We start from the raw sequence: 26,052 nt of genomic DNA, 5'->3' as shown, positions 1-26,052 counted from the left end.
TGTAGCCACAATGCATATGGTGCAGATGGATGCTGGGGCATCGGTGCCTCTACAGAGACTATCCCCTAAGCTTACAAGTGCATGAACAGTTGAGCGTCCCTTGAGACTACCATACTGTCTCTTGTCAAAGTTGACGTCATGTAGAATCCACTTCAAGGCAAAGTACTCGGCTATTTTGGCAAACTGAGAAGTTAAGGAGATGGGTCTTAACTGATCTACACTTGCTGGCTGACTTTTTTGGAATAAGCACAACACACCATACACTTGTGCGTATATTCAAGTGTGCTTGAGTTGCGCATAAACATTTTTTGATTTAAGTAAGGTTTGCGGTGAAAAATGTGTATTCTACTTTGACCCACCGTTGTGCAGCCTAGTGATCGAAATTATAGGAAATCACTTATTCGGCTGCAAACTTAACCTAAACCAAAAACATCTTACTACGCAACTCATGCGGACTTGTATATACGCACACAAATCAGGGCGATCGCCGCACGTGCCCTTTTGATAGGAAGATCAAAACACCCATAGCCACGCCACAGAACAATGCTGTAACGTTACACACTCCCGCAAACAGTGCAGGCGGAAGAAACAGCTCGTTTGGCTTATAGTCTGTATTTTGTTTCCTTTTCTTCATTCAACGCCGCAATCCCTGCTCCCGCAGCAATTAGCTGCCCATTCAGAACAAGATCCTCTACGGATGAATTCACCATTGTGTATTCCCGTGCTGCACATTCATAAGTCCGTATCTGACGCACGCGGTTGCGAGGTAGAGAAAGTACCATTTATAGCGAGTGTTCATTAGTAAAATCCATACTTTCGAATGGCAATATTTTTGGTTAGCATTAAATTCCATTTTGTTGAAATCTGAACATGTCAGTCGACAACGGGAACACCACTGGCAAGGGCACAGAAAAAAATCAAACTGAGGCAGCAAAGAGATAAAGTGATGACAACAGTAACACCCGTTACTAAAGCACTAAACGTTTTATCGCCTAGTCTGTCATTAAGTCACATGTTGACATGCGTACTGTTGCTGGCTTAACAGGTAAAGAAATGACACATATCGAAAATGAGGGAGAAATTCGCCAATGCACGTACAATGTCGCCATATGCATGAATTGCTAACTTCGATTTTCTTTCGTTACAAATGGCAGGGATATTTTTAGCCATGCTAGAAAGTATTGTTTAAAAGTTTCTTTCAAACTCCATCAGGGAATTCTATTGACGTCAGATGTGTAGGCGATGGAGATATCTGAGAGACTGCCAAATCTTGGGTTATGCTATTTCAGTACTGAAAGAGTCTATTCATAAAAAAATATAAAACCTTGTTTAATGCGACTTTTTTCGAAAGGTTTCTTGCACAACGCTGGAATGCATTGATTCTGTTTAGATTGACCACTCGGTCGTACTTCTTTATTTTCCCTGACAAATGATAGGCAAACAAGATACTCTAGTTACCCCTATCATAAGATCCTTAATGGAATGACCTTATGGTATTTAACAAGGCAACATCAGATGATATCTCATCTGTCGTGAGGCCAACAGTCTTCTTCTGGTGTCTACAGCAGTGGTCAACACAAGCCAGTCAGTCCAGTACCAAGTATGTTTCTGTGTATCAGTTTTTATATGTACTACTAATACTTCAATTTTTGATGTGTCAGATGTTGTAAGTGTACTTAGTTATTCTTGCGTTTGTTTCGAGAATGTATCGTGTAACTGTAGGATCACGGACGACTTCTATCATTGTGACGGAAGGTCAGATAAACGATTGGATTTGGCGGCGTTAAGTCCCGGTTACACATAGCCGAACATGGCCATGGCCTCCCGACCTTCCCCCGACCATGGCTAGGAGTGTTTCGGGAGCTAGGTCGGCAGTGGTCGGCTGGTGTTCGGCTGTTTTTAAAATTTCTACACTTTTGGCTCTGGGCGGGAGGTCTGGGCTGGTGTTCGGCTGGTGTTTTGCGCGGTCGGCTAGAGTTCGGCTGGAGTTTGGGTGTAAGTCAGGAGTAAAATTAGAACATTAACCAGGCCAGAACCACCAGAATGGATTATTTTGATTAAAAACAAAAATGACCCATCTTTTGAAAGTCGCTGATTGTGATTGTGTCCATTTCAATCAGTGAGAGGGTTAGCGATCGGTCGGGTCAGATTCGGCAGTCTGCGCCTAGAGGTCGGGATGGTTGGGAGTAGGTTAGAAAGCATTCGGGGCTCAGTCGGGAGTACTAGTAATCAATTTACTGGTTAGGAGATGATTGGGACATGTTCGGCGCCCAATTCATATAGGCGTGGTCTAAAACTGGCCAGACTAGTACTGCTCCCGGAATAACCACCGACCTGGGTCGGCTAGTGTTCGGGGCCATGTTCGGCTATATATGTCTAACCTTAACCGGGGCCTAACGGTCGGCAGGGGAGTCTTTATGACGGATCTCCTATTTGTTTCTCTTGTTTAAAAAAGCTAGGGGAACTTCACCGACACACTTAATCAAACGTTCTACGTACGGCACATAGTATCTATTTCAATCCGTGACTAGTGGAAGAGAAGCTTTTGATAAAATGAATTGAGGTCAGATAAGCCAGTCGATTAAGTTTACTTCGGCAGCTCATGGGCGCGTTCGTCTCAGTCGTGACCATTGCGATGGTCGGTACTAGCCAGGCCTGGTACATGGCCCTATGCGAGGCTACTTAATTCACCAAGTAATCAAGTAAAAGGCTTACTCTGGTATACTTGACGCCGGGATGACAACATTCAACACTGTGACATTGCCGCGTGACTCGGGACTCCTGTGGTAAATCGTATTCCACTCCGGCCGATTTCTACAATGTTTTCAGCAAGTGAAAGAGACTGGTGCACACTTGGGATAAGAGTTTTCTCATACTCACCGTGATGTTCAAGGCTACAGGGCCCCGTCAAACTCACGTGTTTGAGGGAGATCGGTTCTCGAGCTCTCTGTAGCCCCTGCAGGGATAAGAGCCAAGAAGGTACAAAACAACGGAGCACTCTACACGCGTATACGGGCTACACGAGAGAAAATTAAATTGTCCTGTGCTTCGAATGTACATGTATATGTAGTCCTTCGTTGTTGTTTCAATTGCTCCTCACTTGCGAAGGGTTAGGATGTTGATAAGTTTTGAACTATATTTTCTGACTGCAAAAATGTGCCTCATCAACATTCTCTAAGTCCTCGTCAACGTAATGTCGAGACCAGTTTCATTGGACACTGACAGATCCTCGCGTCTAGGAATGTCTCAGGTCCACGGATAGGGTCAACGTTAACAGAGTAGTCATTGTATTGAAAACTTAGCGGCGCGATTATCTATCGTTTTTATTTTGACACAGAAATGAACAAGTGGATGTCCATCTTCCTGGTTAGCGCGCTACTGATGCTCGCTGCAGAAGCGAAGTCGGTCGGTCCGGATGGCCCTCTGTCCTCGCCTGCAGATGAAGCCGCTTTCAGCGCCGGGCCGTTCTACCTGGACAGCGGGGAGGACATCGACGGAGCCGTGCCGAAGAGGACCGGCCGGGGAACCAGTGAAGCCTCCTTCTGGAAGCTGCTGAACCTCTACCGATTTCATGTACTACATATTCCTCCCTTTCTTGTTTTGTACTTTCAGTTCTATTTCTACCATTGCCACAAAGTTGCACAACGTTGCCATATCTAAATATATGTCTATTTTCGTTTGTGTTTTCACAGCCTGGAGCCTCCTTTGGCTGGTGCCACTGGCCTGTCTCCATGCGGCCAGCCAGCTGCTTCAAGAACGGGATCCGCCCAGGGACGCCCGTCAGAATGTAGTCATCTCCTAAACCCCGGGTGGAGACAACTTCAGACGTCACGGGTGTTTTCTGAATAAAAAAAGAGAACAAATGATGTCCAGGGCATCGCATGCTGCCTTGCCGTGATGATGTATAAATGCCACCCAGAGAAAGCGGAAAATGAAATAAACAGATAGTCGTGCACCTGAAACTTTGTTTGTCTTTCCTTGCTGTGTCAGTGTTCAGCGAAAATATCATGACCCTGTTTCACATGTTCATAACGGCCAATTTACGTATTCACGCTACATAGAAAGCGTATGTTTCCATTTTTAGAAATACTTTGCGGTTATGGCTGACATTACAAGGATCATAGAAAGTTTAAAGATTTCTAATATTTGTCCTTAGTTGACCTAGTGCTTATTGGATAGCTTCAGTCTCTTGATAAAGGTAACAATCATGAAAGTGGAGACTACGGTGAAAACAGATAGCTAGCAATTACATGAGGATGGCAATACACAGACACAACATGGGGATCGGGTACACTTGTTGAACAGGAATCCGGGAGTCAGAAAAGAGAAGATACCATGTTGTCTGGTGCGGCGTCTTCAAGATGAAGAGCCTGATGCCTGGAACTGAGCCAATGGAAGACATAAATTTCAATTTTGTATGAAAGGGAGAGAAAAACATTGAATTTTTGTACAAATCGATGATTTCAAAGTACATGTAGGAGAAAAATAACGACGGAACATAAAGGAGGTGCCCAAAGAAAACTATTCAGGGAGGGCGATCGATAACATACCTTTAGGATTCCTTTAGATATAACGTTAACATTATAAGTTCTTAGTTATACCAGTAGTTCCTCGGAGAAGAGTAGGGGCGTAAATCTCGTAAACTTGAACTTGGCCCGAATCCTGCCGCTAGACAGAACAACTGTTTAATACAGCCCCGTCACCCCTTACGACCGAATCTAAAATTCCCGCCATCGCGTAGCATGACCTTTGACCCAAAAGGGCGAGCGTGGCGCCATATTGATGTGACTTCTTCAGGATATTTCTTTTTCCCCCGGAGATAGAAGACCGTGGGGACGGCCAGACCCTACAACGTCACACCGCCAAGTCAAACATCAATCATGGTCCAAGTTGAGGACCTTTACGACAGCACCAGGTGAAGTACAACTTCGGTTGAATGTGTGCCCGATCGAAAGTGGGAGGGGGGCTACATATGTAGTATCTGACCACGTATGGCGTTAAAAATAGATAGTGTTAGATATGAATCAAGTTATTTCAATCAGCACTAATTGCTCCTTATATTCAAAGTTTCCTCGTTCGTCTGATTTACATTAAAAGACGTGTGACGTTGGTGTAAGTGTAAATTACTACATAAAAGAATTGTTTTCATTCGAATTGACCTATAATATGACCTCAGGGGAATCACACACAGGGGAAACGACTATGAGAGAAATGTCCAAGGGGAAATGTCTAAGGGGGAAATGTCTAGAAACAGGACACACAATGTAGTTAGGCTGTTTGCACATCTTTCTAGGTTACAGCACTATTCATATAAAACAATTCTTCATTTGTGTTGGTGGAATACACATTGAAAAGTTGGAACACATCAAAGGAGCGAGTAGAAACAAGTGATCCCAACCGAAATTCGAACCCACGTCAAAACCGGCAGCCCAGATCACAGACACGCACGCCTTAACCACCAGGCTAAAAGGTCGCGGCCAGTTAGACTGGTCAGTTGGAGGCGCTTGAACCCCCACTGTTACAAAGTTTATACTGTCATTCCATCACTAAATGCTTCATTCAAAATGTAAATTTTGTGAATTTTAGATAGAGATCAGTCTTATAATGGGTAATCAGGGGTTTTTCTAGAAAAATTAAACAAGAGGGAGCACACACATGCGAGGGAGTAAATTCTATGTATTTATGGATGAATCTATTGCTGAGTGAAGGCAGTATGCTCATATTAAGCTAAAATCTGAATTTGACAAGGGGGAGCTGGGCTGAAACAAGAGGGTGCAACGCCCCTCTTTCCTGATTTAGATGAACCCCTGGGTAATAGTAACTTTTATGTCATACCTGGGCCGCGAAAACATTCGATACGGGCCGGGTATTCCGGACCATCTGATAATTTTCCGTATCACACGGGGTTCTAAGTTGTAGATCACACAGGCTTCCATAGAATATTTAGAATCCATTTTGAGCATGCCAGTTGCGCCGCCATCGAGAATTCGAATACCGGATTCGGAGGTTAGAATCAATGTTGTTACAGTTTTTTGTTCGAGGACACAAAACTTCCTTTAACTTCTGGCGCATTCCGCGTTGAAATGTGTTTACTCGGTGGGTATGACATAAATAAAATACAACACTGTGTATTCAGCATCACCCTCGGTCCCAGGCCTCCCGCGGGTCAGATCGCCCTCCGGCCTACAGCCGTCGGGCGATCCTACCCGTGGTCGGGCTGGTACCTCGGGTGATACGGGATACCCCGTGTTGTATTCAGAATTCTATTATATATCATGACAGGTATTTTTATCATGGAGATTAAGCAAAGTGTGCTTACTGTAGCTACAATGATACTTTACATAAAACAGTGTCATATTATCATATAATTTGTTTTCTTTTGCATCAGGTTTCCATAAGCAATGACATTGTTGCAGACGTGTTGCATTGAGTAAGAAGAATTGTTATTTGAAATGCAATATTCTCTTCCTGGTCTGCAGACTACCCAGATGGCCACAGCGGCTTCTGCTGTTGCCATACTTTCCCATCGGAGTGGTACTAGCTCTTGTACGTGTCTTCATTGGACTTCATGTCTTCCTCATCTCCTGCCTACTGCCCAGGAATTCTGCTCTCACAAGGTGCAATTTAAAGAATTAGCTAATGATAACTGAAATTGATATGTCACTTATAGTTCATATTTTGTGCCATGTGTACTTAGGTGGTTTTAATCAGTTGTAGCTACATAATACCTCTTTTATATCTTTATTGCAGATTCTAGGTTGACATCAAACTTCCCTTAAACAAACCATTCTACATTGTTCATTCCAGGGTAGTCCTTAAGACCATGTGTGCTGTGTTGGGTATATTTGTTTCATCTGATGGACCTGGCCACGAGGACAACAGAGCAAGGCTGCTTGTAGCCAATCATGTGACAGAACTGGACTACACAGCTGTGAACCTTGTACTTCCATGTGTCATGGTAAGTGCCATGTGATCAGTTCAGCTGTGTTTTGTGCATCTTCTCAACCCTTTCTCCACTGAAATTCGAAAATGGATGTCATATCTTTTGCCAGCCAGGCAGTTTGTGCATGATACTCACTACCGTGGGGGTGGGGGGGGGGTAATGCCTGTACACATTAAATGGACCAGTACTTTTTATGAATGAAAAGGTATGAATGATTTGGCATGAAGGCAACCATAAGTTCTTGAAAATAAACAAATGAACAAAATATTTCAGTCATGTAGTGAGAATCTACCAAGATGGCTGTCCTGGATGATGGGGCAGAAACATAGTGATGAGACCAGGACACAGCTACATGTATCCCAGGATGCACAGCAGCACCTCAGCCAGGAAACACTACCTCTCATGTTCCAACCCGAGGAAGCTTGTACCAATAGTCAGAAAGGCCTGCTCAAGTTTAGGTACATTATATTCCTACACCTGGTTTTGTCTACGTGTGAAGAAAAGTAAGATATCATATAACATAGTGCTCTATCAAAAGGCAAAATGTATGGCAATTTTGAAAATTATTATAAGCCATCTTCAACCTTCCATTAAAGATTGAAATTATTGTAACTGTCATGAGTCTGATTGTACCTTTTAGTGTGAGATTTATAAAAGTTAAGAATATTTTATTCTTTTTAAGAACTGAATATATGTAGCATGTATGTGGTTTGGGAAGATGAAGTCAGATAATGTGTGTTCTCATCAGTTGCAAAATGTCTGACACAAATGTTTCTGTTTTTCCAGTTCATTACCATTTTCATTGGACCATCCAACTGTCCAGCCCATTGCCATCTCTGTCAGTCGACCTCTCTTCAGAATTGGTGTGGTGGGTATACTGTTTGTATCAGCTTTAGAATCTATCTGAGTAAAGTGTTCTAAAAAGTGTAACTGACACTATAGCGTTACATAGATTGTCTGTGCTAACACGATGCTTAAGAAAGGCTCGCACTGCCTGGGTTCAGCCATTTTTAGGCATTGTGTTAGCCCAGACAATCTATATATGATACTATAGTGTCAAGTACACTTTAAGCTATGTATCTGTGTCAAATGTGTGTTTTGAAGTAACCTATTCTCATACAAAGTATAATACAAAGCAGGGCTCAAAATAGTGAGTGCATGTGCACCTGGGGGTGCACTAGATATTTTCTTACACTATAGGGTAAATGTACAATTGTACACTAATATACAGAATATTCTTGAAATGTAAGTATCAGAAAAAGGAATATAACCTTTTGTTGTACTTTATTGAATGTATTACTTGTTTGAAATTTTGAAATTTTATTTCAGGTTATTTAGAATTGCAGGTTGAAGTTCGCATGAGAGGCAGTAGCATTAAAGTTTGAAATTATGTTTTGCTGACATTCAACTTTATTTCATGTGGTGCACCCAAAATTCTTTCTGTACACCTAATTTTTTTGTTGGGTGCACCTATCTCCACCCCGCGAAGTACATGTAATGTTTTTGTTCACAATACAGGAAGGTCTTCTTTTCTCTAGTTATACTATAGTATCCGTGAAAAAGATTGATGCTACAATATCCTTTACAAATTAGGTACCAATAACAGAGCGAAACTTTTTGATATTATTGAGGTATCCTATTCTAATAAGATGTTCTTGTTTGTATACCATAGTGCCTACCTGGGTCGTCATGGTTGGCTGATCTGTTTTGGTTTCTCTTCACACCTGCTACAGTATTCACCATCAGGTTAACACTTTTACAGCCATTAATACATTTCAGTGAATGACAGGTTTTTTACAGGGTAATTTAGTTGTACAATAGAATATTCACAAAGAAAGTGGAAGTTTAAAGTGATTGTTTTGTATAAGGATGATCAAGTATTTTTCTTATTTGGAATGAAGGAGTGGGGATTAAGAACATCACATAGCATTACTTGGGATGATAGTACCAGAACTAAAACAGGGTTAAGGAGCAAGGAGAGGAGTAAAATGTTACCAACCATCTCAGCCTGAATTTTAGATGCAAATGGGAGCTCTATTATTCAAATCCAAAAGATGTTACAGTAGACTTAATTCTTTCATATGCATAGACCATGAAAAAAGCTTTCGTACAGACATTCATTATGCATTATGTAATGTCAAAATGTAGGAATATTTCAATTGTATATTTTGTTGTTGAACAGTTTCTTACCATCTGTGCATCGGGAAGAAGATACTGCAGAAGAATTTGGCAGAAAAACACAGAAGGTAGGATAAGATCATGGTTGTTTAGTAGAAACTTTGTGCTCAAAGTTTTCTACAATAGAAGTTCTGAAGCATTTACTAGTATGCCAAATAGAGATTTGTCTATCACTACTCTCGAGATTTGCTTCTGTGAGATTGAACAACAAGAGAACAACTTTCACAAGTTAAATTACAACATTCAGAAGAACTTTTTGACATGTTCTTCATTGCAGGACTGTTCAGTTTTGTGAATGAAAAACATACATAACCTGATGGCATTAGAAAGTCATTTTTCTTTTCCTCTGAATGGTAGAATGGTGTGAAAGCTAATTTATTCCCTAGTGTTAGCTTTCTCTTCTGTGATATTCAACCCATGCTGACGTTCATGTCTTTATATCCAAAGCAACCAGTGGTAGCTGGGGACTGAATGCCCTTCAACAGTCTTCTTATTTCTTCAAGGATAGAATGACAAAAGCACTTTTCTCATTGTCCGCTATGCTGTTCTATTTAACAATAATTTACAATAGGGTTCTCGAAGGGTTTCAGGTTGTCACAAGGAAGGAAACATAGGCTAGCACCTAATTACCCACTATGGAATTCCTCTTTGTGACATTTATGTACATAAGGCAGTTTCCAATTACTATTGTAAACATCAATGGACTGAATATGCAAAAGATTTTACCTTTTTTCCTTTTAAATTTTATTTCATCCTTGTGTAATAGGAAGACTATGAGGGTACATGTACTTTATCCCATGACGTAAATCCCACATAGTTAGGAAGGAAAGCGTTTAACTCTTGTCAGTCTGGACCAGTGCTTTAACCAGAAATTTTGGCATGTGATTAAAACTCTAGAAGTGCCATATTTTGACTAGACTATTTGCCACTATAACAGGTTCTAGCAGCACATCTTGGAGTGGAAGCCACAAACATCACAAAATCTGATGTGCTGGAACACCTCAAGAGGATGTCACATCGGCCACAACCCGAAGGTATCACCCAGACATGCATGTTCTACATGAATAAAAGCCAATCTGACAGTGACGGACTTTTATCCTGTTGTTTTGATGCTATTCCCATCCTGTTAGCGTTAAGTTCTGACGGTATTTTCATGAAAAACATGAAGCCTTTTCAATTCAACTGTCCTTTGGAGTACTTAATTTCCAGCAGATTTTTGATCGGCTACGAGTACATGAATCTATGACAAGCAGTTTCCTGCGTTTCTACAGCTGCTCCTGTTGGCACACAAGCCACCAGAAGCCCTGGAGCCCGTCCCAAACAACCCACCCTGACTAACACAGGAGACGGCACACCTAGAACAGGCAATGTGATATCCACCAGGAACTCAGGTACTACATGTAGTGGCAGGACCATTCTGATATACTATCTTAACCAGCCATTATACCTTGACCTATTCTCTGAACTGTCAGGTACTTGGCTGTGTTTGCCGTTTTGTGGCCTTTGGCTTGAAATCAAACATAATGTCACCATGGCAACAGAATACCTCTTCATCAAGAGACGCACATTTGATATAAGATTTGCCCATTAACTGAAAGACATGTGCATGTAAAATGACTGGCGACGTTTGCATCCAATTAGCCTTCAGTATTGAAATAGGAATTTGCAACAAAGCAACTATGAATGGGCAGAGGCTTCTTTCTTCAACGGTTTCCCAGATGGTTTCCAGTCTCCACCCTAATCGTTGCAGGAGAAAATCTTGTCTTTAATGTTCCCTCCTATCCTCCTGCCGGACACACATGTACCTGTACCTACCAGCATAGCCTTTTCATTAATGACACAAGCTGATAGGTTGAACAAAGAACTCGATCTCTGAGGCCTTTGTTATCATGAGTTATACTTGGCCCAATTAGGGCCTGCTCCCATTAGTGTTGAATAAGGAACTTGTAGGGTTTACAGAGATCCTGAGAAAAACATGTGTTCTACATGAAGATTAAGTCATTATTTTCTTTTCTTATAGGACTTATGGTCAGACGGGTTTGAAACAAGAAAATTTTTTGCTGGTCACAAAAGTCTGTGGGAAGAGATATGCTGACTTAACTGTCTAAAAGATTCTAAGATTGGCATAATAATGCTTTTCATATTCAAAGTTTCATACCCCTTCAACACACACCTAACTACATAGCAGTACTAGTTTCATTCAACCAATAATTGCATATTTTCTGTTCATGCTCACATAACGAAATTGCTGATATAAAGATGTTAACTGGCAGTTTGACTTTTTGAGCAGCATATGGCACTGGCATCTAGAAAGGAATGCCCCCCTTTTATCATGTGCAGAACAAATGTGTTCTGTTCAAGGAACTGTCTTTATGTATGTTGTTTTGCTGCAGTTCTGCTTTCAGTTTTTAGCTAGCTGTATAAAGTTGCACTTGGAATGCTGGCTTCATACTTTTGGGATTTGAAAGGTTTTCACTCAAATCCAATCTTATATCATATGGGGACCGTACTTCAAACTGAAGGTTTGTTCAATCCTCCACTTGTTTGAAGTACTTAAGAATGCCATGGTGATTTCTGCTGAAGACAGGTGTATGTTTACCTGTAACAGGTGAGAGGAAGCTTCAGGTGATGGTGAGCCAGGTGAGGGAAGTGCTGCCCCAGGTGCCAGAAGACATTGTGAGAAGGGACCTGAGTAAGTTGTAACTGTCTATATATACTCACTGAATTTATAAGAAGGCTAGCCATTATGAATCAGCATATATTGATATTCACTGGTTAATTGTTGTAACAGAAGGGAAGGAGGTGTGCAACTCCTCATAATTTTCTGGAAATGTCATTAATAAGTTTATTGAAAAACTGACCTAAAGCAGCTAAGTATTTTTACAGTAAAATATCTTAGTTTTCATACTGCATTTTCTCTGTTCTCAGTGGAGACTGGTGATGTGGATGCTACCATTACTAACATCCTGGAGGGGAGGGTCAGGTATACCCCAGAGACACCCCCTCCAACACCTGAACAGGCATCTAAACTGTCTTCTCCCCCGACGCAAGATGATGGTGCAGCCCAGGTAAGTTCATGCTTGCAAAATTTCCTCCACATTGCATCCTACTCATCTATTGACAAGGCAAATTCTTCATCAGCATAAATTGAATTTTCTGGCATAGACTTCAAATGCAAATGACTGTGATTCAAGGGCAGGAAATTTAGATATTTTAAAACTTACCATCCAGCTTATTATAAGATGTTGTAGTTTTTGACTACATGCTATGCCGTCTAATTCTTTTGGTACCTCTACAGATGGCCAGCCCTGTGGAGATACCTAAGTTTGCAGGAGAGTTTAACAGAGCACCTGACCAGAGGCACATGTCACTACAGGAGAGGAAGCAGGCCATGTATGATATTGCCAGAAGGTAATTTCTGCATTTTCATCACTTAGTCCTAGTGCATGGAGGATGTGGTCAGAGACTGTATATTGTTCAGCACCAAGGACAGGGTCATTACTGTACCAGAAATAAAGTATGTGTAGTTAGAATGTTATTCAGCACTAAGGACAGGGTTAGTAGCACACTAGGAAGAAAGTACTGTTAGTCAGAATTATGTTCAGCACCAAGGACAGGGTCATTACTGTACCAGAAATAGAGTATAGGCAGTTAGAATGTTATTCAGCACCAAAGACAGGGTAAGTAGCGCACCAGGAATAAAGTACTGTTAGTCAGAATTATGTTTAGCACCAAGGACAGGGTCATTACTGTACCAGAAATAGAGTATAGGCAGTTAGAATGTTATTCAGCACCAAAGACAGGGTAAGTAGCGCACCAGGAATAAAGTACTGTTAGTCAGAATTATGTTTAGCACCAAGGACAGGGTTAGTTCACCAGGAATAAAGTACTGGTAGTCTGACTGTTGTTCAGCACCAAGGACAGGGTTAGTAGTGTACCAGCTAGGGTAAGTGGTAAACTGGGAAAGTTGCTCAGTCTGACAGACAGGGTTATTTGAATGTAAATCCTTCTGTGCTCTAGGATTTAGTTCAGCACACGGGACAATATTGTTGAATTGATGCCTCTCCTGCACTATAGAAAACATAATAAACATTCCCTCTTCTTTTTTCCATTTTCTCCTTTTTTCCATCTTCTCATTTAGGAGGTATATGGAGAAACATGGACTTCAATGACAGCATTCCAGACTGTTATGGAAATGAACATCAGTTTGGGACAAACCAAGAAAGATGGTGATCTGTTGAGAACAGTATTATCCAAACGTGATAATTAACAGACACATAGAAAGATGGATTCTAAAGAAACTGTTGCACCATCGACTTAAATAGAGGACAGCACGCCAATGTAACCACCCTTCCCCGGCAATCCCTCCTCGTCTGTGCCTTCAACCTAGTAGTTTGGTCTTCCACTCTGTTTTGTACTTGACACATAACTGTAGGCATGTTATAGCTAAAAATCATCATGTAAAGTTACTGCCCAGCCTAGTCATGTTTGATATTTCTTCACTACTGTTGCATGATGTGTCATGTTGTCATGTGCAGGAAGGAACCTTGTGATATTAAAGCATTAGATATCACAAAGTAAGGTATGTAGATTTCCTTAAAACCATTGACTAGTTTGAAGGGTTCAGTCATAATGATTGCTAGTCTAAAGTTTGAAATAAGGTTTCAAGGGAAGTTAGAACAATTGTTTATTTGACCATACAGGTTTATAGTACATTTGTTGACCCTGTATGTATTGAAATGTCTGCATTGTGATTATTCTGTTAACTTGGGTACACACGTGGCACATATTTGATGTACAGCAAAAATTGAGATGTTGAAGTTTTCAGTTTATGCACAATACGAAATGTGTGTGTAATGTGCAGAGATGCATGATTTCAACATGTGAGATCAGTCAATTTCTGTTTCGAGCAGTTTCTGTGATGGTAACATGAAACTTGAGTTTTTGCCATCCTGTTCAATGGGGTATAATTGTGCTGACTCATTTGTTTTTCACTAGTATATCATTAACTCGGAATAAAGCTTTGCACTCATGTTGATAGTGAAAGAAATTACATTTGGCTGCATATTTTGGAGATTTTGTATTTTTTTGTGCAATTTATACAGTATTGTTGCTTGTCACTATAACTTGTTACCCTGTATTTAACATTTTAAAGGAAGTTGCAATTATACCAAGCTCATGTCGAATCACATAGGTGAGAATGAATGCAAAGTGTGAGGTTATGGGAGTTGAGAAAATACAAACCCTTGAAAAGTTGCAACAGTGTGTTTCTTGTTAATTTGAATCATTGTATCATTCATTGTATACTATAATTGTTCTAAGTAAAGTCCACTGCAAAAAGCCTGTTGTTACAAAAGCCAAGTAAAGCAATTGACTCAAATTACAAAGTTTACCCATCCATATCCATAATTTCACATCCAAAACCTTGAGAGGGAGGCTTTAGTGGCATTATTGTTATTCTCTCCTCAATTCCAGTAGATACATTCTGCCATCCTCTTCTTCACCAAGGCCAATGACACCAGTGATATACACCATACATTATGACAGTAGCCCAGCAGCACGTGTTACAAGGTACTTCCCATCTCATGAGTAAACCATTCTCTCCTGTTTATAAATGGTATATACTTCACACTTCCTCTAATTAACACTGGCAAATTATTGACTAACAGCAGTATGCAGAATAGGCAGATTGCAAGAATACTTACTGCAGCTGTATTTCAATAAATGTTGTGTGTCATCATGCAAATGCATCTTACTGCTGGAAATTTGAAGATAAAACCTTGTTTGGAATTACTACACCAACAGCACCTTTAACCATCCCCCTCATGATGTAGCTTCTTGACAGACAAATTTGTTTTGGTAACACAGTTGGGTGCCAGGGACAAGCTAGGTTACGAATTCGGAATAAAGAAAACTTGTTGCAACATGTTGTAAGACTTAAAGGTGAAGTGGTACATGGTAATGCAATATTTGCTTCTGGAGCAATATCCTCACTATTGATTGCTTGCCTGGAATAGGTGCTTATTGCATATAATGGGTACATATGCTAACTTTGTCAAAATTTACACTGCAGTCATCATAAAGTCATTATGGCTATTTCTGTTGGGGAAGGTCTTATAACAGAATAACCATACAATATGATGCTCGTGCTGTTCATGATTATCATCTGTCTGCCTTTCACATTTGCTGGGATTCTTGAAAGTGTTTCTTTGGAGGGTGCATGGTAAGCTGAGGAAACCCTGCACTCAAGTGTGTTTCCCCACTCATACTACAGTATGGAACACAGCTCATTAAAATCATAAAGCTGTTGACAAAAATATTTCAACAGAACAGCCATGACTGTCTAGTTGTTCAAATACCTGATCTTCCTTGCAGTGAACTATGCCTGTTTGAGAACAAGTTATTAGCTGATAATACAGATATGTATGAATCTACCAAACCAATTGAGTTGGGGACAACATTATCACTGGCTATACAGCTGCTACTGTAACCTACTTGATAACTAACCCAAAACTTAAAAGCATATATACATAGTATATGTTATACATGTACAATATATACCACCTACTACATTTTAGTACATATATTGAATCTCTTTATGCCTAGGTTATAGTTACATATCTTGAGAGGCAGACATCTGCTTTTCATGCTTTCAGGAGCAGTAACAAGTTATGCTTGCCAAGATGCAATAACAACATACCTGCTATGAGCATCAATGTAATGATCAAAGGAAGACACCGATGCAATGTACACAATAAGTATGGCACAAAACATAAAATTAGCTCTTGTACACCCATTAAGCTTTTATCTGACAGCATTTGCTGGTTTATAATGTGCTTGGTTAGTCAGGGAAACTCAAAATGTCAAGCAGGTATTGTAACAGTGCTTCAAGTTTTTTTGGAGATAAGGTTACATGTACAAAATGTAACATTATGCGTTGACCATGAGATCAAATTTTGAGAAAAAATCAAAAGACAAAAGATTTTTTGAGATAAACACTCAGGTGCAATACATAATCCATTATAGCTCTACTGTGAAGCTAGTGCGGTGAAGATTGAAAAGTCATACGAAGAAACAAACGCTCTAGGTGTATCTTACATTGCTTTGTTTCTAACGTCCTATACATTAGACACAGAAAACGAGATATTAGCTGAGTTTGCACAATTGACCAGTAAGTATGTTCCAGACTATACACTATCTATATGTGCTGTGTGTATGACATTAAGTATGAATGAAAGTCTAATGATAACACCATTGATTTGTGCTTCCTATACATCTAATGTTATAGCCTTATACTTCATATCTATACACAGACTATCAACAACATACACGTACGACTGTAGGCAGATAACAAGAAACAGATAAACACAAAGGAACAAATGAAAAATAAGAAATAAACACATTTGTTATAATAAATAAATAAAGAACAGCAAACCTGTCCTGCCTTCCTGACAAAAAAAAAGAACTCATATTGCTGCAGAGCTACCATTTCTGTTTTACCATTTTCTATTGCAACATAAGTGTATGGAGTAATGAGTGCATAGGAAACAGCCGTATAACAAGTTTTAAAAATCTAATATATATAATAGAATTCTAGAATTCACTCACTACTACAATTATGAAATCTAAAGATTACAGTTAACAAACTTTTTTTTTATTAAGGCTGCATAAAAATAAGTACAACTTATCACAAATCTACAGTTCACATTCAGGTTGGTCATAAGGATAAAACTATGTTACTGTCACAGTGATAAATACATCATACATTGTAGAAAATACAGAAAAGCTGGACTGCAGCTACCATCACCATGGCTCAGCAGAACACACCTGAATGATACCATATGTGACTTTTGCTCTGCATGCTAAATAACATTGGAAAGTAATGGTCAAATCTGACCATAATTCCTTAACCCACATGTGCTGTAGAGGAGATGATAGAGATGTGATGAGTAGATCTTCAATGGCTAGGTAGCCTTGTTCCCAGTGTTGGCAGCCCTTCTCTCCCTGAACAGTCGGAGGATGTAACCTTCCAGTGTCTTGACCTCGATGACCTCCACCTCTGTGGGAGAGTCCATGTCTGTGAGGGAGGAGCAGCTGGACATGTGCCCCTCCTGCTCCTCCCCAGGCTGGGGTCCCACAGACTCCACAGGAGGCAGCTGCAGCTTCTGGTGCTTCAGGTCATCCAGCAGCTCCGCACGGATATTATTCAGCTGTCTGCCCAGAACCTTCAGCTCTGCCTTTCCCATCCTGTTGTCAGCTGGAGAAGAATAAAAGTGGAGACATCAAAATCAACTCTGAAACATTTTATCACAATGGTTAGTCTGAAAACATCAACAACAGTACAGTTGTTACTGGCCATAAACAACATGATCAGTCCTTAAGTTGTCTGAATTTTAAAATCAAATAAACAGAAAGCATTGGAAACTTCAGTCTTAAACATGCACTTTTTCATTCACATTTTGTTTATTCCATTCCATAGCCATTGATGATCCTCTCTGGAATTATGTTACAGCTCATTATCTTACAATGCACTAATGAACATCACATAATACAGTTTCAAAAGCCTTTCTCCCATTCACCCAACTTTGCATGGAAATATATTGGTCAACATACAATGAAACCTGGTACAAATGTACATGTATATGAAGCTCCCCCTACCAGCTCATATCTCAACTACACAAACAATCTTGACCTGGTGCACAAACTGCTTGTCTCCTGGATGCAAGCTTACATAAAATCTACAGACACAGACTCAAATTCAAAGCTTCTTAGTTCCCAGAGAAGTCCCTTAACTACTTTGCCATTACAGTATAACCAGGGGTTTAATGTGTAAGCTTTCTTATTGGAAATTTTAAACTATAATCCAACACAAAGAAGTTGAACTAACCATAAATTTTCGGCTGGTAACTCCAACCTTCGTCAGATGTTCGAATCACTGCGGAAATTTATGGTTAGTTCAACTTCTTTGTGTTGGATTATAGTTTAAAATTTCCAATATGTACTCTACCAACACAGATGAGCTTTCATGCGAGTGTAAGCTTTCTTGTGTAAGCCTCCCACCCTAGAGAAAAGTATTGTTTCCCCTACCTTTAGCACTTCCCATGACGTCAGAGATGCACTTCCTGAGGATCTGGTCAGCCTGGTGCAGCACGTTCATGGAGCAGACCAGCCGATTGTGCTCCTGGGAAAACAACCAGGTACACAAAATCCATCAGGAATGATTTGGAGAAGAAACACAAGTATGTAATATAGAACTTTTAAAAAAAAAGGATTCATTATGACATCACAATACAGCTGATTTTCGCAATAATCGTCTGATTTACAAACTGCAGAGAATATCGACCTGAAGAAATCACAGCCCATAACATTCCTTTTTATGGCATAAAGACAGGCATGAGGTGGCAATGCAGTTGTAAGTACATTTTAATACTGATAAGAAAGAAGAAGAAAACACCATTCTAACCTTTTCTTCCATGTTCTCTTCAGGAATGGCCAACACAGGATTGGCTGTTGCTACTGCAACAAGCTCTCGTATTTCCTCACTGGAATACATAGAAAAAAGATTCAATACTAATAAAGTCAGCAACATGAATGGAAAATCTGATCAACAGCTGCTTAAAGTATAACGCAACAGTAATTACGGTAGGTAAAAAAGATGGCAGAATCCTGTCTTCAGGTCCTTGGAAAGTATACATGTTGGGTGTTAACAATAAATGGCACTCTCCAAGTTGTTTTGCTTTTGGTAAAAGGTCACCAACACAAACCAGAATATTGCTCAATAAGGAGAGGCAAAACTGACTGAGCTTGTTTAACAAACAATGCTTTCTGCAAGTACTAGTACATTTGCTGGTGAAATAGTCAGCTGGTTAAGACATCAATAATGGATTGTTCCGCTCAGCAATACAGTTGACCTTGAACCTTCATCAGATTATGTATTACCCAGTACATGTATGTAAAGCTTCTCAGCTATATCTGCATTAGTAACACCCCAACATACAAGACAATGGGAAAATGTTGATTTCTTAGATTCTAAAAAGGCTAAGTCAGCTTTGTGATACTTGACATAAAATCATATGTTAATTTGAAGCTTTGACAGACAGTCATCTATTTGGTGCTTTACTATAGTACTGTTATGTCCATATCTGGGACCACTGTCACAACCAGGCAAAGCCAAATGCAAACATAACACTCCAGCTTGAAAATAAATTGACATCATAACATTACTCATGTAGAATATTGAAAACTTAATGAGAACGTTACCTGGCCATAATAAATCACCCCAATAGCTTAGCTGACAATAAAGTTACAGTATTTATAGACAGACTTCATTTTAGCTCAGGTATAGCAATAGGTAGTCGAGCAACAGCACAAAGCAGAATACCTCAGGACATCAATACAACTTTTAGTAACACACACGTGTTCAATTTGTTACTAGTGCTCTGAAAATCAGTCAGACTCTCTCAAAAGCATTATACATTACTTATAATGTGAAATTTATGCTAAGACCATGCATTTCCACTATGTGAAATATTTGCTAAAACCGAGCATTTCCACTATCTTATCTAGATGGAACAATACAGTCTACTGATCCAAAGCTGTAATATCATTATAAGACCACTGGTATACATTGGTAAAACTCAGACCATTGTAAATAAAAGTCTGAATTGCAACTTACATTGTTACCAATTTTCACATCTGTCTTTCACAGGGTGCAAAATACCTGGTTGCACGTTGCACAGTGCAACAAGATTTTGGTTGGTACAAGTTAATTCCAAACCCAGGTAGCGCAGTGTGTAACCTTATATTTTGAGCCAAAGATCTCAATTGGAGCCCTGGAAGCTCACAAAAACACAGTGTCACTCTCATAAAATTCGGTAAATCTTCAATTGAAATAAAGAAATCAACACTTTTTCGTTTTAAACCATCCAAAACCCTTCATAGATCGTGGAATTTGAGCTAAAAAAGACAAAAACACACTGTCCTTGGCAAAACAAGATGTTGTTAGGTCAATGGGAACACAATACTATCTAATTTATATTTTGAAATATCAGTAGTATTATACGCTACATACGAGCTTAATTTGAAGAAATCGGTAAATGTTGCTGGAGCAACCTGAAATTTGGATGTGCAACCTAGCATTTGCCCTAGGTTGCAACATGGGCAACCTGGCTCAAAAAAGTATTTTGCACCCTGCTTTCAGGACAACCAGCTGCTGAAAAACCACTCTCATTCTGGCACTTCAAAAACTGTGGCCTATTATTGTCAGCTCTGACAGCAAGACTAACACTAAACAGAGGTTGACAGAAAATACAAACAGGAACCACTTAAAAGCCCATTTGTCATGCATGTACCTCACTATCTACAAAGTCTAAATCAGTGTGTACACCAAGCATACATGAAATGGCCAAGATGGCTGTAATTAAACCTTCAACAATATTTGCCTTATCACAAGGTAAGCATGCCCTTTATATAGAATATCTTACAATAGAGGTACATGGTTAATCATTCAATAAACATAAAAGCCTACAGCAAGAAATGTTCAGTGGCAGATCATACTGAGTGATCAATGTCAGAAATTTATAAAAACTGAGGAATTTTTAAGTCAGCACAATAATGTCCTTGGCCAGCACCACGTTAATTACCTCGGTTAATGTTGAGCTTGTATTTCTCACATATCACCTGCTTTCAGTATGTTTCCCTGAGTTCACAGTGCACAATAGATTATCCTTGCTTTTAGCATGGTCTTTAAAACTTGCCAAATTTTACTAAAAACCCGGAGCATTTCCACTATCTTATCTAGATACATGTATCTGTAATATCTGATTTTGTATCTTAAACCTTAAAGTTAAACAAATCCATGCAACACATCACCCACTGTAGATTCCCAGGGAACTGGCCCTGAAAACTCTCCACAGTCCACACACAATATAATCATAAACTCAAACACCATACATACATTCAATAACCTTCACACAGATAACAGTTTAATCCCAAAGACTTACCAGAGAGGGTCATACGACTGTTACCAGTCTCTGTACCACTGAAGCACTGAACCTCGCTCACTGCCAACAGTCACAATTTATTTACTTTACTGTTTGGCTTACACAAACACTAAGGTTTCAGGTACAAATCAATCAGCAATGGCAGCAAGACAATGTTATGAAAGAATCAGTGATACAGCTCAGTGTACCAGGTATTTGGAGACATAGTAAATCCATTTGGATAATTGTACGGCTAATATCAATGGAACATCAGTCAGTGATGATGAACTGCCCTTTGCAAACCAGACTAACTGCACTACTATATCACAGTGACAGAAACAGCCATTAAACCAGTCAAACATATGCATGCATGGAAGAATTACATTCCTTATAGTAACAATGAATCAGCTTATCAAAGTTTTTTTCTTTCTTTTTGAAAGGCATCATGAAAAGTATTATATCATGGAGGCAGTCAATCCAAGACCTGGTAAAGCACTAAATGCTTGCACTAAAAAGTTAACACACATCCTCAGAGATATCCCAGCTGTTGCAAAACCTTAGTCCTTTAAATTTCTTTTTACTGTAAAGACAAAGGCCACAGAGTGTGATTACTGTACAGCTGGTATGACAGCACTTCCATCTTACAAACGGTTTTCAAATCATCACAAACAAAAGAACATCAATAAACCGACTAAAGGAACTAATGAAATATCACTGCATATTCACATCTGTGTAATGGAAAAGATTCTTACTTTCTTTCTTTCTAGTTGACCTTGGTCAAAGCATGCTTTCTCGTTCGACCTTGGTTGAAGCATGCTTTTTAGTTATAGCTAGTTGTGCAGTGCTGCTTTGGTACAGCTCAGGCATTTAGCCAAGCACACAGGTATAGCCAAAAGGTGTCCCAATTTTTGTGTGCCATGATGACTTCTAATCACTAAGGAATTCTTGTTTGTTTTGGGTTAAAAATTCACTAAGGCTTTAACCTTTTGCCTACTATGAATGACTTGGCATCTCAAATGTGATAGTTAACACCAAAGATCATGTTGCTACTCTACAAAGTGTAATCTCTATGTGAGATATTGGGCTATAGTATACATGTACATATTTGTCAGTCTCCTGGCAAAACAATACAATAACATACAAAAATACAACTTTAATATTTCATCAAACATGACCTATCATGGATCAACCTACAGGCTTACCTAAGTTGACTCCAGAATATGCATCAGCACATGTGCAGAGGGTACTAACAGCTCAGCGCTAGCATTCATCCCTTTTATCATAAACCAATTATGCACGGAGTCCATCAAGCTGCCGTATGTCCACCTGGGACCATAGTGTGCAATTAACTGGTCTGATTATCTTTGGCCTACGACCCTTTGTCCTTTTATTCCATTTATGCACAGCCAGGCCAACTGGACTTTCAAATCTGGAAGGTGACCTGCCTGAATTCTGAAATTTTATATAATGTATCGTCAAAAAATGCTTATTCAAGTAGCAAGCTAAATGGCAGTGCAATGCGGCAATTTGCAGGGAAGAACAAATCGAGCGCTGGAGGCGCAACCTTCCTAGGGGGGTCCGTGGGTATTCTCCCCCAGAAAATTTTGAAATCTAGACCCTCTGAAACGCTATTTCCTGCATTTTGATGGGCAAATTTCCTGGTACAATAAGCTTGGTTTAATGACATCTCTTTCCGTGAAAAATTACACAAGGGTTTCAGGCTTAATTTTTGGGGGAGGCGTGAGGCGTGCCGTCATCGCGAATGGTTATATTGAATGTTCACACACAAGCTACACTTCTATGTTATATACAATCGGCAAAGAAAAGAAAATGTAGCACAACAAAACTTTATTACGTATCTACCTCCTTCAAAAAATACACACAGAATAAGTCAGCAAAAAGAAAACACAATTTTTCAACACTTGCCCCGTATGCCGACTATGCCCCATGTAATTATTGAACATAAGGAGGAATTTGACACCCAACTTTGAGAAAGAACGCCATAATTTCGGCATAAAGACGTCCCTTTTTTTTCTCCCATGTTTTCCACAGTTAATTTCTCCGGTAACTGCAATGGATGTGTTCAAAAGTTGTCGACTCAAGCTTTCCAAAAGCCGCTTCGTCGTGCGATCTTTGCGATCCCGCCATTCCCCTAACATCTCGCAGATTCACGCTTAGCTGAAATCTCGCGAGTAGCAAGACTCGCATGTCATTGGTCGTTTTGTCTTGACGCGACGGAGACGTGCGCTGTGATTGGCAAATAGAATATCTTACCCTGTTTACCATTTCATGCGGAAAGAAAGTGCATATGTAAGGTCTTGTAACTCAGCCGCCGCGGCTTGAAAATTTAATAATGATTACACAGACTATAGAAAGCCTGATAGCTAGCTAAAGGAATATTTCTGAATTTTAAGGCTTCTTTGATGATGACAATAACTGACAGTGAACCGAGAGGGACAAAACAGAAATAAACGTAAGCCCGATGCGACCGGCCAAAACTGTAGTGGGGAGGGCAGCACATGACGCCGAGTTTTTGGCGGCCACCAAATATATATATATATCAATTCAAATGTTAACCTTGGTATAAATTATAATGTTGACTGCGATTTGTGTTAACTTACAGTGCTGCTTCTCCATCTGTACCAGTCGTCTGGTCATAGATAAACGACATCACTTCCCAGGTGTGCCTGTGGGGGTTGGGTGGTTCCATCTTGGTTGCCATGGCAATAACAGTCTCCCTAGCAACAGGACTTTGTCTTTCCATATTCCTCTTTAGAGCCGTTTCCACATCACAATGGAGGAAGACTTCGCAGAAGCCAACAGTATCTACAAATGATGTAGTAAGAGGTGTCCATGTTTTACTATTGTAACCATTTGTAACTTATCTTTTCTGTTATCTTTAGTATCATGCTGTCAATTGTGTTATAAAGAATTGTTTTTTTAAGCATCGATATTACAGCCAAGTCTAAATCTATTGTGAAGTTCAGAACAAAGAAAAATCATGTTATGCCTTTGCTTCAAAAGATCATGTGACTAATCAGTTTCATGCAACAAGTTAAAGGTACAAAAATGAGCTACAGCATAATCTACACGAGAAGATGAATGTGAGAACGTACATTTTCTAGCTAGTTGATAGTACTGGTATCTCATACTGCGGTAGTACATATTGTCATCTATGATCACGGCAAGGGAAGACTGTCTCTCTTCATTGTTGTCACCCCCTCTACCATTTGTTTCTGCAAATTTGGCACACTTCAGGAACTTGGCATCTAAGTCTGGAAGGACGTCGTGATCAGTAGCGTTACTCTCCACTTCTGGCAAGCTCTTGGATTTCCTGAGTAACTTCTCCACATTACGATGTATTGCTCTTCTATGTTGTTTCCACAAACTGATGGCCTGAGGGAGTTGACAACAACAACAGTGCATCTTAAATCAAGGTACATAGCCTTCAGCTTGTATATTTGCATTTCCTACATTCTTACCCTTCAGAAGAAGGGCCAACCCAAACCATAGGGTGATTTACATGTACAGGTTATCAAGGACACCAACGGTCGAGATGGTTACTGCTATCAAGGAGGTTTATTACCTCCTTGCTGCTATCTATTGTGCAAGCAGCATTATCCAGAAGTATTATGTTCTAAAAATCAAATGTGGTGTCATTGTCAATAATTATGTCACATTTATAACAGTTTTATCAATCATGTCATAAACTAACATTTACATCCAAACACATATTGCCTGTACAGCTGGGAAAACACTTGTTGCACCTAATCCTCTTCAAAGAATAGGTAATTAATTTTGTTAACCAACAACAGATTACAAACAGTCCAGTAAGTTTTAACATGTAAACATTCTGCCAACGAGTTTCTAATCCGTCCGTTTTTTTCTCTTCAAGCGCAGAAAACTAATGATAATTTTTCGGAACGATCCTGCTATAAGCGGTACTTTCGTTTGGTTAAAGGTGGGCGTGTCCACGGAAGCTGCTCCGATATGAAATTTAACTGTCTTTATTCAAAGTAAGGTGAAATCTAATCTCATGACCGAGAGTCAATCCATCAAGTTGCCAGCTGCAATTGATTTAGCGTATAAACGGTTTGATGATAGAGCCTTCACCAGTAACCGTTAGAACGTTTATACAACAAAAAAAGCATCGCAGACACGAAAGCATACACGATTTCCACTTGTGGAATGAGGTGGGTGCCAAACATTAAAATATCAATGAATTATATATCTACTGACAACTAGCTGGCCTCATTTTTAAATTGTGCAAAATTATGATCGGTACCGTACGCTTGTCACGTACTGAAAGATTATCTGCTAAATCGGAATAAATGCAAACCTGTTGATCGCCGTTGTTGTCCTCCCCTTCGTCTTCCTCCGGCCTTTCGAGCTTCAGGTCCTCCGGGATGAGCTCGTCGAAGCAGACGTGCACAACTGCCAGCTCCGCCTGCCAGGACTCTTGCAGTTTTCGCGCCAGACTGGTTTTCCCCGACCCTGGCAGTCCTGAGAGAACCAGAAGACACAGCCGACTCGCCATGGTCGACTGGACCCCCTTATTCCCCTATAAACATAAAAACAACGCCATACAATATCAGTTCGGCCGATTACATGGTCGATAATATACCCCGCCGAATATATAAACTCGTGTCATCTGACACTGCTCGCCAGGGGTAGACCTTACGGTACATCAAAGGTGTTTGTGATGAACACGGTCGGACCCTTGACCCAACAATTTGTTTACAACAAGGGCGCAGCCATTTTGTTTGTAGAATCATGGGTAAGCAATTTTTCAGAGTTCAAAAGTAGAGTTCAAAATATATTTCATTATAAGAGTTTGGTCCTTTTTTGGTTGATTTTTATGGTCATTACCTAAAAAATTATACCTTAAACTGTTATTACTTCGACTTTAATTCAGGAAGTTGCTAGTGACCCGTGTTGACCCCTGAAATT

The 26,052-nt window shown here is 39.9% G+C and overlaps 3 protein-coding genes across 3 annotated transcripts; 2 read left to right on the top strand and 1 right to left on the bottom strand.

Moving 5' to 3' along the window:
• The first annotated feature begins 1,304 nt into the window (after positions 1-1,304).
• On the top strand, positions 1,305-3,962 carry LOC136429310 (uncharacterized). Its single transcript, XM_066419165.1, has 3 exons — positions 1,305-1,600; positions 3,338-3,573; positions 3,693-3,962. The coding sequence occupies exons 2-3, from the start codon at positions 3,340-3,342 to the stop codon at positions 3,789-3,791; spliced, it is 333 nt and encodes a 110-aa protein (XP_066275262.1). The 5' UTR covers positions 1,305-1,600; positions 3,338-3,339; the 3' UTR covers positions 3,792-3,962.
• Positions 3,963-4,744: 782 nt separating this feature from the next.
• On the top strand, positions 4,745-14,377 carry LOC136430925 (lipid droplet-regulating VLDL assembly factor AUP1-like). Its single transcript, XM_066422020.1, has 13 exons — positions 4,745-4,915; positions 6,480-6,617; positions 6,808-6,958; positions 7,217-7,401; positions 7,730-7,811; positions 8,616-8,689; positions 9,126-9,189; positions 10,059-10,155; positions 10,393-10,512; positions 11,730-11,813; positions 12,050-12,189; positions 12,420-12,532; positions 13,263-14,377. The coding sequence occupies exons 1-13, from the start codon at positions 4,881-4,883 to the stop codon at positions 13,291-13,293; spliced, it is 1,314 nt and encodes a 437-aa protein (XP_066278117.1). The 5' UTR covers positions 4,745-4,880; the 3' UTR covers positions 13,294-14,377.
• A 641-nt stretch (positions 14,378-15,018) lies between these two features.
• LOC136430928 (L-seryl-tRNA(Sec) kinase-like) lies at positions 15,019-25,866 on the bottom strand. Its single transcript, XM_066422023.1, has 6 exons — positions 25,442-25,866; positions 24,219-24,498; positions 23,724-23,928; positions 18,585-18,663; positions 18,209-18,302; positions 15,019-17,378 (listed from the first exon to the last, which is right to left on the bottom strand). The coding sequence occupies exons 1-6, from the start codon at positions 25,637-25,639 to the stop codon at positions 17,086-17,088; spliced, it is 1,149 nt and encodes a 382-aa protein (XP_066278120.1). The 5' UTR covers positions 25,640-25,866; the 3' UTR covers positions 15,019-17,085.
• Positions 25,867-26,052: the final 186 nt, after the last annotated feature.

This window comes from Branchiostoma lanceolatum, chromosome 3, assembly GCF_035083965.1.
Source record: "Branchiostoma lanceolatum isolate klBraLanc5 chromosome 3, klBraLanc5.hap2, whole genome shotgun sequence".
In the NCBI taxonomy this organism is placed as follows: domain Eukaryota; kingdom Metazoa; phylum Chordata; class Leptocardii; order Amphioxiformes; family Branchiostomatidae; genus Branchiostoma; species Branchiostoma lanceolatum.
The sequence above is the reverse complement of the archived record's forward strand: the minus strand, read 5'-3'. Positions and strand labels throughout refer to the sequence as shown.

Bases quoted from the DNA above. Each gene is read 5' to 3' on its own strand.
- LOC136429310 (XM_066419165.1), top strand. From the start codon at position 3,340: ATGAACAAGTGGATGTCCATCTTCCTGGTTAGCGCGCTACTGATGCTC. The intron at 3,574-3,692 runs GTACTACATATT...GTGTTTTCACAG, and splicing joins TGAACCTCTACCGATTTCAT to CCTGGAGCCTCCTTTGGCTG.
- LOC136430925 (XM_066422020.1), top strand. From the start codon at position 4,881: ATGGTCCAAGTTGAGGACCTTTACGACAGCACCAG. The intron at 6,618-6,807 runs GTGCAATTTAAA...TGTTCATTCCAG, and splicing joins AGGAATTCTGCTCTCACAAG to GGTAGTCCTTAAGACCATGT. The intron at 7,402-7,729 runs GTACATTATATT...CTGTTTTTCCAG, and splicing joins AAAGGCCTGCTCAAGTTTAG to TTCATTACCATTTTCATTGG.
- LOC136430928 (XM_066422023.1), bottom strand. From the start codon at position 25,639: ATGGCGAGTCGGCTGTGTCTTCTGGTTCTCTCAGGACTGCCAGGGTCG. The intron at 24,499-25,441 runs GTTTGCATTTAT...CAACTCCCTCAG, and splicing joins ACAACAACGGCGATCAACAG to GCCATCAGTTTGTGGAAACA. The intron at 23,929-24,218 runs GTACGTTCTCAC...CATCATTTGTAG, and splicing joins CTATCAACTAGCTAGAAAAT to ATACTGTTGGCTTCTGCGAA.